Below are 14,845 nucleotides of genomic sequence, written 5' to 3' on the forward strand. Positions count from 1 at the left end.
CCAGCTGCCAGCGTATTGAACCTATGCGGAGGCAGCTGGAATCGATACAATCGGACATAGTTGGTTCGGCTAGTCGAATTGTAAAACTGGAGAACCGCCTCGATGAAGCTGAGAACCATTCAAGGCGTAACAACTTGTTGTTCCACTGCATTCCTGATTCAGATTCAAAAGAATCATTCGCGCGCTCCGAAGAAATAATCATTCGCCACTGTGCCGAACACCTTAACTTCACGTTAGACCCTCAATTAATTGAGCGTGCACATCGACTGGGTAGACACACCCAAGGTCGAAACCGGCCAATTATTGTTAAATTCAGCTTCTTCAAAACGAAGGAAGCAGTACTATCCAACAGCCGTAAATTAAAGGGTACTTCTTTTGGCATTAGCGAAGACTACTCCCGGCAAACCCAAAACGCGCGTAAGCATCTCACTGCTTTTGCAAAAAACAAATCCGTTCCTTATTCGCTTCGTTACAAAACCTTGCACATCAACTCAAAGCGATATGTCTTTAACGAGTCATCTCAAATGGTCGAGGAATTAACATAGCTATCGCGCCGTACTAAAATTCCATGCCATGCTACACGTGCCGCTTGTACACTTACGGCTTTTTCGATTATCTACACTAACATACGAAGCATTCTTTCAAAACGTGATGCCATATCTAACCTTGTCTCTTCGTCTGGGAGCAACCTGCTCATATTAACAGAGACATGGCTGAGTGCCGATGTTTCCGACGCAGAAATACTGGAAGATCTGCCAAACTTTGAACTAATCCGCAAAGATCGGCATGGAAGCAGAGGTGGTGGCGTCCTCATTGCCATTAACAAAGAACTTCCATTTTGTACGATTGATTTACGTTAAGATCTGGAAATTCTATGGATCCTATGTCGTTCCAAGCCGCAACTTCTTCTCGTTGGTGTGTGCTACCGCCCCCCAAACAGTTCTTCAGATTTTCCTACGAAATTGAACAACATCCTAAGCCAACTAGTCAAAAAGTACCCGAACGCGCGCCTTCTACTCTTCGGGGATTTTAATTACCCTAACATAGATTGGTCAAACCCTGAACTAAGTACCGGAAGTTTGGAATCTAAAGAATTCGTTAACGTCTGTTTAAACTTCAACCTCAGTCAACTGGTAACCGAGCCAACACGTGTCACACAAGATAGTGCTAACATTCTTGATTTAGTATTGTCTTCAAGCCCAGAAACGTTGTCTTCTATCACTTATCTTCACGAAATAAGTGACCACAAAGTAATTCATGCCACATTTGCTCTAACCCAGCCCGCGCGTCACTCACAAAAGAAAATCATCCGTCTCTATGATAAAGGCAATTACTCAGCGATAAATAATGAATTTGAACAGTTTTACGAGGAATACGAAGCAACATTTCAACAGCGCGACATTCATGAAAACTGGTCTCTTTTCAAAGAAAAAATTGCATATCTAACCAACAAATACATTCCAACAATATCAATCAACGCTAACCGTCACAAACCATGGTTCACGAAAAGCCTCAAAAAACTTGAAAACAAGAAAAAGCGACTTTTTCGTCAGGCTAAACAAAACCCCCAGTACCACGCATGGGAAAAGTACTATGAAGCTGAACGTTTATATCTTAAAGCAATCCGTCAAAGCAAGTTCACCTTCTTTCACTACGACCTGGCTAAGATGATCAGAGAAAATACTAAGAAATTTTGGCATATCATCAATCCGCAGCCAACCCGCACGATATCTCTGCCCAATGAACAGGGTGAAATGCTATCGGATAAAGACACTGCTAACACGTTTAACACCGCGTTTTCTTCTGTATTCACCAAAGAATCTGACGGACCATTTCCTACGTTTCTTGCCCCTTTTGAGGCTACAATGCCTCCTATCACCTTCTCGATAGAAGGCATTTCAAACATAATTTCCAACATTAAACTGTCATCATCGGCCGGTTTTGATGAAATCACGTCGAAGTTCCTAAAGAATACCAAATTCATTTCTGCGGCATAGCTAACCTTGTTGTTTTCCCAGTCACTGTCATCTGGAAGCCTACCGATAGAGTGGAAAATGGCCAATGTCGTTCCGGTCCACAAATCTGGCAGCAAGAGTTCACCTCTAAACTACCGCCCCATTTCCATCACATCAGTGCCTTGTAAGATCATGGAGCATGTCATATACACTCATATAATTAACTTCCTTGATGATAACAATTTCTTTCACCATTCTCAGCATGGGTTCCGCAAGGGACTATCTTGCGAAACACAATTAGCTGGCTTTCTGCACGACCTGCACCTAAATCTAGACGCTAACATACAAACTGATGCAATTTTCCTTGATTTTGCGAAAGCATTCGACAAGATTGCTCATCAACGCTTATTACTAAAGCTCTCACAACTAAATCTACAACCCGCTGTTCTAACGTGGATTGAGCAGTTCCTTACTAACCGCCTACAGTCAGTGTGCGTCAATAACAACTCTGAGCCTCTTCCAGTAGGATCCGGCGTCCCTCAGGGTTCGGTATTAGGCCCCCTACTTTTTCTAATATATATTAACGACCTACCAATGCACGTTACTAGCAAAATCCGCATGTTTGCCGATGATTGCGTTATTTATCGTTCAGTTGCTAACAATACTGACCAGCTTGCTCTTCAACATGACTTGCACAACATTCAAAATTGGTGTCAACGTTGGTTAATGGTTTTAAATCCCAGTAAATGCAAAACTGTGTCCTTTTCTCGCCGTTCTAACCCGTTGGAATTCCAGTATGAAATAGTAAATCAACAAATTGAGACAGTAAGCCAATATAAATACTTAGGTTTGACGATATCTAATGACCTTGACTGGTGTGCGCATGTGACAAAAGTAATCGCATCAGCTAACAAAACGTTTGGGTTTTTACGACGTCACTTACAAAGCACTCCACAGCATGTCAAACTCCTAGCATACAAGACACTAATACGGCCGAAACTAGAGTACGCATCAGCCATTTGGAATCCTCGCCAGATTTTCCTCACAAATGCCCTTGAGGCCTTTCAGAATCGTGCCACTCGTTTCATCCACTCCGCCTTCTCATATGATATCAGCGTAACATCTTTGAAAGCAGAATCTGGCCTACAAACACTTTCCAATCGTCGTCTCATCGCTGGTTTATCGTTATTTCATAAGTTCTATCACAGCGCGCTAAATCAAGCACCGTATATTTTGCCATTATCACGCATATCCTATCGCATTGGTCACCCTCTAAATGTTGCCCGTCCTCATGCTCGTACTGTCACCTTCGCATCTTCTTTTTTTCCTCGAGCAGCCAAGGACTGGAACGACCTTGCGCAGGAAATCGCTGACTCAAGCCCATCTACCTTCATGGAAGCTATCACATCCCTATATACCTTGTAACAAAGTGTTTCCCTTGTTGTGTATCTTGTAACCCACCCCTTATGTAATACCCCCTAGTGGGGTCTTTAAGGAAATAAAGAAAGAAAGAAAAAAAAAAGAAAGATATGGACGTTGCCGCAGTGGCGGTTGGGCGCCAGTGTCGATGCGATGCGTAACAGCGGACGTGCGGCCGAAAGAAGTTTGCGCGACATCGAAAGAAGAACGAAATTCTTCCAACAGGCACAGAAGCTGGGAACGCTGTACCGACGTAAGGTTGTCAGCAATGGATGATGATGATGATGATGATGGTAATGATGATGATGATGCAAACTTTATTGGGGTCAGCAATGGAGGAACTGAATACATCGGCGGGTGACGAATCGGAAGTGGAAACAGCGCTGAGTGCTCTGGAACTGGGAAAGTACAGTCGAGCGCGAATCGAAGGTTATCGCACGAGCCTCGAGCAAGAACTACAACAGCGCCACGGCCCAGACTACTCTTTCGAGGAGAGGGAGGTATCAGGCAAGCTTCACTCACTCTTCTTGCTGTTCCTAAACTGCGATCACTCCCGCCTGATAAAGGCGAATTTTCATTTTTCTTTTTTTTTGACAACGCGATATATTTTGTTCAACATAGTAAGCCGTTCAAACGAAGCCGTTCCAAGCACCAGCTTTACCACATCTTTCACAGCAATAACGTTATCGTCCGTGGAGATAATAGCCAACGAAGAATACACTTTATCGCAACGAATGGAAAGCTTAAAATAGAGAGAAAGGGTGTAGAGTTCGCCGTAGGGTGATTGTTATAGCATGGAACAGCCAACGAGGGCGAGAAGAATGCGTAATCTTGATTTTCACTGTTCCCAAACGTACCGCTAGGCCCCTGGGACGCCAGGCCGGTCGACGCTCGCACGATAACCTTCATATCGCGCTCGACTGTACGTGTCCTCGGGTGCGTGCATAACTTGTGCGTCTCCAGCGCCTTCTGGTGGGTCGTCCTCTTCGGCTCCTTTCTGAGAGAACGCCGCTCGTGCTGGGAGTCCATGCTCCGTCTTGACTGTCGCCTTTGTGCATCGTCGCCGAGTACCGTCCCTTCTTGGTACCGTCCAATAAACGCCTTTACAGAACCAACATTGCAGTGGACTGAGAACATTGGAGTAATTTAATGAGTCTTGTGAGAGCATAGGCTTTCGTCTGTGCTCCCGTTAGCATTATAAAAATGAGCAGCAACTTATTCGTTTCGTACCTTTCCTCGAAAGCTTAAGTCCCACAAATCCTTTTTTCGTACACGACGTCCCGATTCCCGGTTGATCTTTCATGCTTTGTACGTGCCAAAATTTCTGACGCCATCGTCAACATCAACTGTCACGTGGCGGCGCGCGCAACCGCAAGCCACAGAAGAAGAAGAAGCATCAGCCGAGATCGACGGCATCATAACGCTGCGATGTCTGTGGTTGCCGAGGACCGAGACGTCGACGTGCAGGACGACCACGGAGAGCAGCCTCTCCCGACTTGCTCGCGCTCCGAAGAACTGCCGGGCCCGGCGTCGCCGTTGGACTCCGAATGCACGACTGTCCAAACACGGTCGCAGTCGCCAATGCAGGTACCCGGCTCGTCCACACACCTGCCGTACATGGCCGTCTGTAGCTTGCTCGTGCTCCTGACTATTGCCGGTGTGGCCACCACCGCCTACAAGATGCACGCGGGCGATGCCGTGATGGCGCTCCTGAAACACTCCGCGGCGTTCCTGAGGCTGCGGGGCAACGCGACAGTCGCCAACGACAGCGGCCCGCTACACGAGGTCGACAGCCGGTACCTGGTCATGCAGGAAAGGAAAGTTCCGTCGACACGGTCCAGCTGTGGGAGTGACGTCTGTACCTGGGTCGAGAACTACCTTCAGGGCCGACTCGACACAGCCATCAACCCATGCGTCGACTTCTACGGACATGTCTGCTCCCGCCAATGGGCGTCGCGAGGCCTGAGCCTCCAGTCCAGGGCGTTCAGGGAGCGAACGGCGGGCATGATGATGATGGACATTGAGAGGTTCTTCCGGGACTACCTCAGCGAGAACGAAGAGCTTTACCACAGGTATCCTGGCGTCTTCCTCCACCAGGCCATCTCTCTGCTGCCAAAGTGTCAATCTGAGGAGAAGGATGACAAGAACCTGACGTCCCTGCGAGGTCTCCTGGAAGAGTATAACCTTGGAAACTGGCCCTACAAGAGGGCTCCGCGGGGTTCGAACATCGTCGCCGTGTCGGCTTTCGTGGACCGAGACCTCGGCGTTTTCCCTTTCGCCAGGGTGTTCCTTCGGAAGCCATTCGAAGACGACCGCACGTACACGGTCCACATCGACGTGCCTAGCCTAACGCTGAAGAGGTACAACCTCGCGTACCCCGATGAGCCGCCGAGTAACTTCACTCAAAAGATAGCGCTCGCGTTGTCGCTTCTCGACAAGACGCAAGACGTTGCGGAGCAAGCGGAAGCTATAGGCGCCCTCGAGACGAAGCTCCACCACGTCATGTCGGCGCCCCGCTTCGTCGAATTCGCGCACAGAATCAAGAGCATCGGACAGCTCGACCACCAGGGAAATTGGGACTGGAAAGCTTACCTCAATATCTTGTTTCAAGATATAGAGACGTTCGATAACGACAGGACGGTGGCTGTTATGAACCACGACTACGTCATCAAGCTGGCCCGCATACTCAACGAAACGGACATTGTCACCCTTTTGAACTACGTGGGCTACCGTATGGTTGTACACGTTTCCCCACTGCTAGTCAAGTCAGCTAGCCCTCTTCTGCGCTTGAGCCACGACAACTACCTAGAGTTCGTACCAGACCGTCGTCAGGCATGCATGCATCTGCTCGAACGTCTGTACAAGCACGGCATGCGCTTCTTTGGCCGAATGACTTTCAGCAAGAGCAACTCCACGCTGCTTTTGAAGCACTATGACTACAGCATGTCGAACCTCGAAGTGCAGCTCAAGAGCAGCATGAGCGATCGCCTCCTCTCATCTTCGTCGTGGCTAGACCGTTCGGCCATCGGTACTGGCGTCGACAAGCTCGAGAACATGCGCATCATTTTCCTGGGCAGCACGGACGACATCAACGCCATCGCAAGCTACTACAACTTCAACGCTCAGCCCTTGGATACAAGCCACTTAGTGGAAAGCTTCCGCGAGCTGCAAGCCGGAACCATGAACGTCTACTGGGAGACCAGGCCTCCGAAGGAGGACTTTGACGCCAGGTACGACCACACAGCTCTTTCACCGGGGCATGAGTACTTCTTCGGTCGTAACGTGCTCTTCATCCCACACGCCAACATCGCCTTCCTCAATGACATCACCAAGAACATCGACCCAGTACTCTTCCCGGTGGTTCTCACTGAAATCTTCCGAGGCATGTTCGGGGCAGTGGACAGGCGCGGATCCACGGTGGACCACAACCTCGCAGTGGCCACGTGGTGGAACCCCGACGAGATGAGCAAGTTCTCGCAGTTGGAGCTCTGCTTCCACGACCAATACTACGTCGACATTGCCGACCTCATCGGCGACAACTTCGAGGCACGGCTAAGACTGGAGGATAACATCGCGGACAACGCCGTCATTGGACCGCTGTTTGACATGTACATGAAAACACTGATGTCTCAGGATGGCGCGGACAAACTGAAGATCACGGTGGACGGGCGACAGCTCGGCATGAATCAGCTGTTCTTCATTCTCTACGCCGTGGGACTATGCGACAATCCTAACAGCGAAGTCTGGAAACGTAAGCTCATGTTTGGTGAAATACCCGGCAAACTGCGAGTGAACATTCCGCTCAAGAACTTTGCGAGGTTCTCGACGGCGTTCAACTGCCCCTTAGGCTCACCCATGAACCCTACTCGCAAGTGCACGGTCTGGTGAACTTGACATCGCTCCAGCTTACCATACACGAGCGCATTTCACCAAAAATTTGTCGGTGACCCTGGTGAGGGTACGAAAGGGTGCAAACAGTGTCATGTGGTAGGCAGCAGTTCACTTTCACCGCAGATATCTACAAGACATTCCTGTACAAACGTGGAATGCGACCTGTGATTGTTCAGCAGAAGCAACTTGAATTCTTTTTCTTTTGCCTAATGGTACCTGGCAGTGCTGGGCAGTATCGAAGATACATGTATCTTAGATACTGTCTTAGATACTCTATGGGTATCTTGTATCTGTATCGCGATACGTCTCGAAAGACGAGAATCTGTATTTGTAATTCCGATACATTCCATATAGTATCGTGTATCTTAAGGTACAAGATACTTCTATCGCAACACAACCGTGCGAAACAATAATTGCTGACCAAGCTCCGCTTCTCAAGCTGGTACTGGTGCCACTAAGCCATCTGAATAAGTCTAAGGGCAGTGGCGTTATTTTATTTTTACGCCAGAGTCATCCAGTGAGGGTATAAAATGAAGAAGACAAGCACGCGGACGTCTACGCCCAGCCCACGCACCTTTTGTTCTCTCGATTTCTTTTCTTTTTAGTTGCGCTAATAATATCTAAGGCAAAGATTTCTCGAACCTCCTTTCCGAAAACTTGGGCTTGAGCTTTCCGTAACGGCATTACTCTCCCTGGGGACGTCGGCACTAGGGCACTGCAACAGGGACATATGTGAGGCGGTATTTAACTATATAAAAGAATCAAAAAGACTGCCATGCTAATATTTCTAGTACATACTTATTTATTTCATTTATCGTTAATTATTTATGTAATTCTTTTATTTAAATCGCTCTTTCTCTTCCTTTTTTATCTATCTCTTTAGCATTCAATTGGGAAACCGCAAACACAAATAATATTTTCGCTTACCTACAAATCATCTCTTTAGATTTATCCTTTTTTTTCCCATTCACAAATCCTACTGCCGCACGATTCGTGGCCGATCCTCCGTGGTGGGTTGTGCCATTCCTCCAGGAACAACCAACCAACTAGCCAAGGGCGTAGCCAGAAATTTTTTTCGGGGTGGGGGGGTTCAACCATACGTTATGTATGTTCGTGCGTGCGTTTGTATGTGTGCGTGTATATATACGCAAGCATAATTGAGAATTTTCGGGGGGGGGGGTTTGAACCTCCCCCAACCCCTCCCCTCCCCCCCCCCCTTTACTACGCCCCTGCAACCAGCCGTGACACTTGCTCTTAGCTACTGTACATGCGCCGCGTACTCCACTGCGTGCGGCGTCTATCGCGCAAATTCTGATGTTGTTACAGTGTTGTTATTGAAGGTTCTCTTGCGTCTTGCTCCGTAACGAAATGTGATGCGTGCAAGAATGGTGTTGCTTTGCGTCGCGTGGATTTTACATATCAGCGATTTGAAGGATGTCGTGGATTTAAGTTTGACTTGCGTGCAATGAATTAGCTTATATGCAAATAAGGTTCTGACAACTTTAGCACCGCTGGTACCGATGCTAGAACTAAGATAGCAAGCGTTTACCTAACGGAAAATATTTTGGCGTACCGTGTTTTTCACTTCCATCTATATTTATTCAAAGAATTCATGAAATCATAATTTGTTTATTAGCACAAGTGCTTTCTTGGCTGTCATTTTGCATCACATACATTACCTAGGTCTCTGTACTGTTTTTCTGGTCTGGTCACTGCAGTAGGTCTTTTGTAACGCATTCCCAGAATAAGATCTCTGCTTTATTCTTCTAACTGTCTGCTTTATATTTCTACTACTGTTTACCCATTTACACGTTGCCAAGGCGATTTTGAAAACAAATATATTATTATGTGGGAGTGCCTTGAATATACAGTACAAAATATTCTGCTTACCACTTAAGAAAATAGCGAAATTGAGTTTGCATTATAAGAATGGAATCCTAAAGCCATCCTAAAGATGTTAGGAAGAGGATTCGAGAAAAGTTGTTTTACTGGATGCACCGTTTTACTCATGAGCGTCCCAACGAGCCGTTTGAGGCAGTTTCCCGTAGACACTGAATTTTCTATTGTCTCAACAGGTAAGTTGACGATCCTTCATGCTCATAGCTATTAAGGGCGCCGTCTGTATTCTGTTTCTGTACTCATTCAATGTGAATGTTTGATACAAAACCACCTCTCTATTTTACTGATATTTGTTTTCCTGTTTTAGGCAGTCTTAAATATTTTTCCTATTACTAATCGCCAAGTAATAAGAGAGACAATAAGAATAAAAGAAAGGCGGAGAGGTTAACCAGGGCTGATCCCGGTTGACTACCCTGCACTGGGGAAGGGGAGAGGGGGGAGGAAAGCTAGAGAGGAGGAAATGGGAGCTATAAGCGGCAATAGTTCGAATAGCGGCAGTGTCCTGCGACGCTTTGTGCAACTATACAATACGTCTGAGACATTTCTGTGTTGCACATGTTCTCTCGTTGAAGAAAAATTGCTAAAAGATTGCAGGTTAGTGAGCATATCAACAAAGAATCCCTTACGCCAGCAGCTAAGTAGAATCATGGAAATTCATTGCAGTTTTACGTCATCTACGTATACACCAGGGGTCCCGAACTCAGCTTATAGCAGGTGGGCCGTAGTCGCGAAATTTGGCTCCAAGGGCCGGGACAATGAAGATGGGGGGGGGGGGGGGGTCGGAGAGAATTTGAACAAAATGTCTTTGCCATTTTAAAGGAAGCCTTTCCTATATCTCATATATAGGTCATTTCTGAAGGGGATTTGGAGTCAGGATTCGAGAAACATCGATACCCATGTACACAACGAGTGAAATCTGGACGCGGATTGAAATGTAGATTTTTTGTTCCAAGGTTTTATGTTTCAGCACATGGTGACCACATATTCCTCACGAAAGAAATGCTTGAGACCATTCATGTCTGTGTAGCTCACGAACATACTTGTTTAGAAAATAAAAACAAATGGGACGGAGACGGTCATGTGTGCCGGCCGGGCCGCTAGCGAACGGTCTCAAACCCCGTATACAACCCCCGAAAAAAAAAAAAGCCGTTACCAGCGTTGTTGCTGCTGTACGCCTGTTCGGATATACGGTATTGTGCAAACCTCCTTTTACGGACAAGGTAAAAGTCCACACCGGTATTTGCGCCGTCGTGCGAATGCTTCATATTGACGTTATTGTGATTATATGGCAACCCGCTAGCTGGTCGGCAAGCTGAGCAGCGACTCCTATCAAATGCAAAAATGACAAGCAAGAACCGTTGTCAGCGAAGTGTATAAAGAGTTGTCCTGTGAAGAAGCTAAAACAAGCACCAATAGGTTGTTTTTGAAGGAAACTAGTTCACTTTGAGCAAGAAGGGCAAAACTTTTGAGATAATAACAGACATTTCATTCAAGTGAAACAAAATAGGTCACAGTAAAGAAATTTTCGAGCAGACATTTTCGTGGATAGGCGTTTGCTGCTACATTATATGCTTTTATAATAACAAATTTGAGAATGTATAGATGTATCTTAAGATACAATTGCCAAGTATCGTATCGGATATAATTATTGCGGCAGTATCTTGCATCTGTATCTCCAATACCTTTTGCCTGAGTATCTTGTATCGTATCGCGATACAATTTCATAATATCTTTGCCCAGCCCTGGTACCTGGTCTGTCAGCCTTCCTGTTCTTCGATAAATGGAAACTACGACAACAGAAACGCTTTGTAAAGTTTCTTGCAGGAATTCGAACAAAGGTGCGTTCGAGATGATATGACGTTGATATTACTTCCCACGATGTACGTTAATTACACCTTGAAGGGTAATTCTGCGAACTACGTACACTGTTATGAACAACGCAGCCAAATTTTGTAGTTGTGAGCGTCATATAAAGCGTATACAAGCGGAGCGCGAAGTCATCACGTTCTCTAATGTTATGTCGTTTAAGCGTACCACAAGATGCACGGCAGATACAGAGTGCGCTACTTCCTGTAGCCAAGGCATCAGTAGCCAACCGTTTTCCTTGCATAACTAAGTAGTAACTTCTAGCTGTGGTGGCAGTTTCTTTCCAGGCTACGCGTCACTCTAACATGGCACAACAAAAACAATACAATAATCTCACGGTAATAAGAGGATGCTACTCATTAAGATGTTACCTTCAGATGTATTGATTCGATGGTGTTTCGCCAGTGTCTGCCAACACCACAATGTCGTAGTGGTGTAGCCAGTTTTTTTTCAGGAGAGGGGGGGAGCAGTCAACTACTCTTTATGAATGTTCGTGCATGTGTTTGTACGTGTGCGTGTATATATAAACATAAAAAATTGAAAAATTTCAGCTGAACCCCCCAACCCACGACCACCACTCCCCTGGCTACGCCAGTGCAATGGCCAGGGGTTTTACTGCATCAGAAACCATCAAAACTGCATCAAGGTCTGATATGAAGTTGCCGCTGTCCATTTGGTGGAAACAGTCTCCGCAAGCTTTCGCTGCCATCGAGTTTCTCAAGTTTTCTTGCAAAAGCAACATCATCTTTAACAAGTGTATTACACCCGGCCTCTTTCACCATCTGTATTCATGCCAGTATGACGTCAAGAAGACGTGACAGTGACGTCACTCCTTACAGAACCACTGGCATCATCACTATTGTCAAGGCTTTCACTTATTCCTGGAAGTATCGCCACTGCGATGTTTCGCTACTTTCGCGACACGCAGGTCGGTAATTTAAAGCAGTCATGCGCTATGATTATATAATTTCCTTACGAGAGTGTCATAAATCCAGTGCGTGAAATAATGCGAGACTGGTGGTAATGGGAGAATAATAATGACAGTAAATGAAAATTTAAAACTTAATTAGTGATGACAAATCTAATAAACAAATCCATAGCCACGTAGTCATCCTTGCATAAAAAGAAATATATATCTTTTTTTTTATCTACAGTTGGAGCTAACCTCCGAGATTCCTCTTCCCAGGTCGTCCGTCCCGCTGGCCTACTGCTGCAATGTAGCCGCCACGGCTCAGATCGAGGTACTGGGTTCGATCCCTGCCACGGCGGCCGGAATTCGACGAGAAAGAAATCCAAATACGCCCGTGTACTTTGATTTATACGCTCGTCAAAATACCCCAGGTGATTAAGTTTAATCAGGGGTGCCCTTTACTACGGAGGTCTTTCAGATCAAACATCGCGATCTTTTTTCCATTGTTATTGTGAACCATTAAACATGTTGGAGTCATCACAGCCAACACAGCTTTCAATCCTATCAATACGGTGGGCGACAAAAAAAACCGAATATCATATTTGCCAGAGATTATGCGAGCCAAAAAAATAGGGTCATACCGGAAACGTCGTGCCTTTTGTCATGTCAAGGTTTATTTTAAAATGGTAGAGTTCATTTGGAAGACTTTTTGACAACTTCCACTACAGAATATACATAAAGAACGCTGCTTCACAACAGTCAGAACAATCGGTAAAGCAATTACAATAGTTTTTAGCTTTTTCAACAATCTGTAATATATGTCCCAAGACGCCAAGCATCCCTTAGTATTTAGAGAAATAATGCAGGTAAGGACGGCCAATCACAGCGAAGAACAAAAAACACCTTCTGGGAGGAAATCATTCGAACGCGTGGAATATATCAACTCTCTAGTGACACTTGTGAAAGGTTTCGTGTCTTTGACTTATTTTTGCAAACACCTTATTATTAACTTTTCTGTTATTGGTGCAACTACATTTCAACTTCAATTCCCTGTAGCAACATAGTGCCACCTGTAGTAGTGGGTTATACGCAAAGGCAGAGGCACAGGCCACGAAAGGAAGAAGTGCGCGCGCTGTCCCTTTTGGCGAACAAGCTCAACCGACGCGTCTGGCAAGAGCCCTGTTACTATACGTTAAATAAACCCTGCCTGGACCTCTGAAGCGACGTGACAAGTGGTGGAGGTGCGGGGTAGCCCTCACGAATGTTGCAGACCCCTCCTGGAAGTCGCACCACAAGCCCAGTGCCAGTCAACACTCCCGTGCATCGGGCCAGCCGCAGGATCAGGGGATTGCCTCCCGAAGCCGAAGCGGACGTTACGGTGCGTACCACTTCGAGCGGTATGACCAGCACTTCCGTTCAAACCACCCCAAACGGTACGGAAAGCACGATGGTGAATCGCTACACACTTGAGAGCCCACAAGTTCCGACGCCATTCCATGGCACCGTGCTCGAAGACGTCGAAGACTGGTTGGTCGACTTCGAGCGCGTGGCTGCCTTGAACGAATGGGACGACGCAGCGAAACTACGACGTGTGTACTTCTACTTGGAGGACGGAGCACGTACGTGGTACCAGAACCGCGAGGAACAGCTGACGTCGTGGCGCGAATTCTGCCGTCGGCTGCTAGACACTTACACCAGTGCTGATCGCCACGAGCGAGCGGAACGAGCGATACAGGCCCGCATCCAGATGCCCAACGAAACTGTGACGACCTATGTCGAAGATATGACGCGCCTGTTCAGACGAGCTGATCCAAGAATGGCGGAGGAGAAGAAGTTGCGGCATCTGATGCGAGGAGTCAAGGAGCAGCTTTTCGCTGGTCTTGTACGGAGCCCTCCGAAGACGGTCGCTGAGTTCTTATCCGAGGCCGTCACAATGGAAAAGATGCTTCAGCATCGGTCCACCCTGTACGAGCGGCAAGTCAACAGTACGTCCGATGCTCAGGTTTTCACGGCTATCGGGAGCAACACCGAGTATCTGCGAGAACTCATTCGCTCTGTAGTACGCGAGGAGCTGCAAAAGGCTGCCGCACCACCCCTACCTACGGTGAGCTCCATTGCAAGCATCATAAAGGACGAGTTACACCAGGCCCTCCGGGATCCTGTGACTCTCGATAACACCACGGCAGTGCCGACTGAATACCGCCGTCCGACCTACGCGGAAGCCTTGAAGCGCCCTGCTTCCTCTCCCCCGCTATTCGTACATGCACCTCCCACGGTTTCCCTCCAGTCGGCGCAGCAGCTACAGTATTGCGAAGATACACGTACATCGCCACCTTTCGTTTACGCCGGTCCTGTCGCACATCGTTCGGAACAACCAGTACATTACATCGACGATAGACGCCCGTCCCCTCGGAAATCCGATGTGTGGCGCACTCCAGATCACCGGCCTCTGTGCTTCCACTGCGGTGAAGCAGATCATCTGTACCGCCAGTGCCCATACCGGCGCCTCGGACTGCGGGGCTTTTCTGCATATTCGCCGCCTCCCCGGTATGGCCAGCGACCCCGGGACATTGAGGACTACCTGGCTCAGCAGCGCGTGCCACCGCCTGCCGGGCGGCAGTCGCGCTCACCGTCGCCGAGGCGATTTTCATCTCCGCCCCAGCGATATGCTGGCGCTCGGTCCCCCAGTCCCCGCCGGGAAAACTAACTAAAGCGACCTTTGGAGGCGAGGTCGCTGGCAGTCGACGTGCTGAAGACCTCCGATCGACGCAAACAAGAAAGGGTGCAGATACGATTCAACGGGATGGCCGGCGTTCTCTCGATATACCGGTGCTGATTGACGGTTATGCGGTTAATGCTTTAGTGGATACCGGGGCTGACTATTCGATATTAAGCGGGAAAATGG

At 47.4% G+C, this 14,845-nt stretch overlaps 1 protein-coding gene across 1 annotated transcript; it reads left to right on the forward strand.

Annotated features, from left to right (window-relative positions):
- The first annotated feature begins 4,802 nt into the window (after positions 1 to 4,802).
- Positions 4,803 to 7,280, forward strand: LOC119402765 (neprilysin-1). Its single transcript, XM_037669842.2, has one exon. The coding sequence runs from the start codon at positions 4,803 to 4,805 to the stop codon at positions 7,260 to 7,262; it is 2,460 nt and encodes an 819-aa protein (XP_037525770.2). The 3' UTR covers positions 7,263 to 7,280.
- Positions 7,281 to 14,845: the final 7,565 nt, after the last annotated feature.

This window comes from Rhipicephalus sanguineus, chromosome 8 (assembly GCF_013339695.2).
Source record: "Rhipicephalus sanguineus isolate Rsan-2018 chromosome 8, BIME_Rsan_1.4, whole genome shotgun sequence".
NCBI classification, from domain to species: Eukaryota; Metazoa; Arthropoda; class Arachnida; order Ixodida; family Ixodidae; genus Rhipicephalus; species Rhipicephalus sanguineus.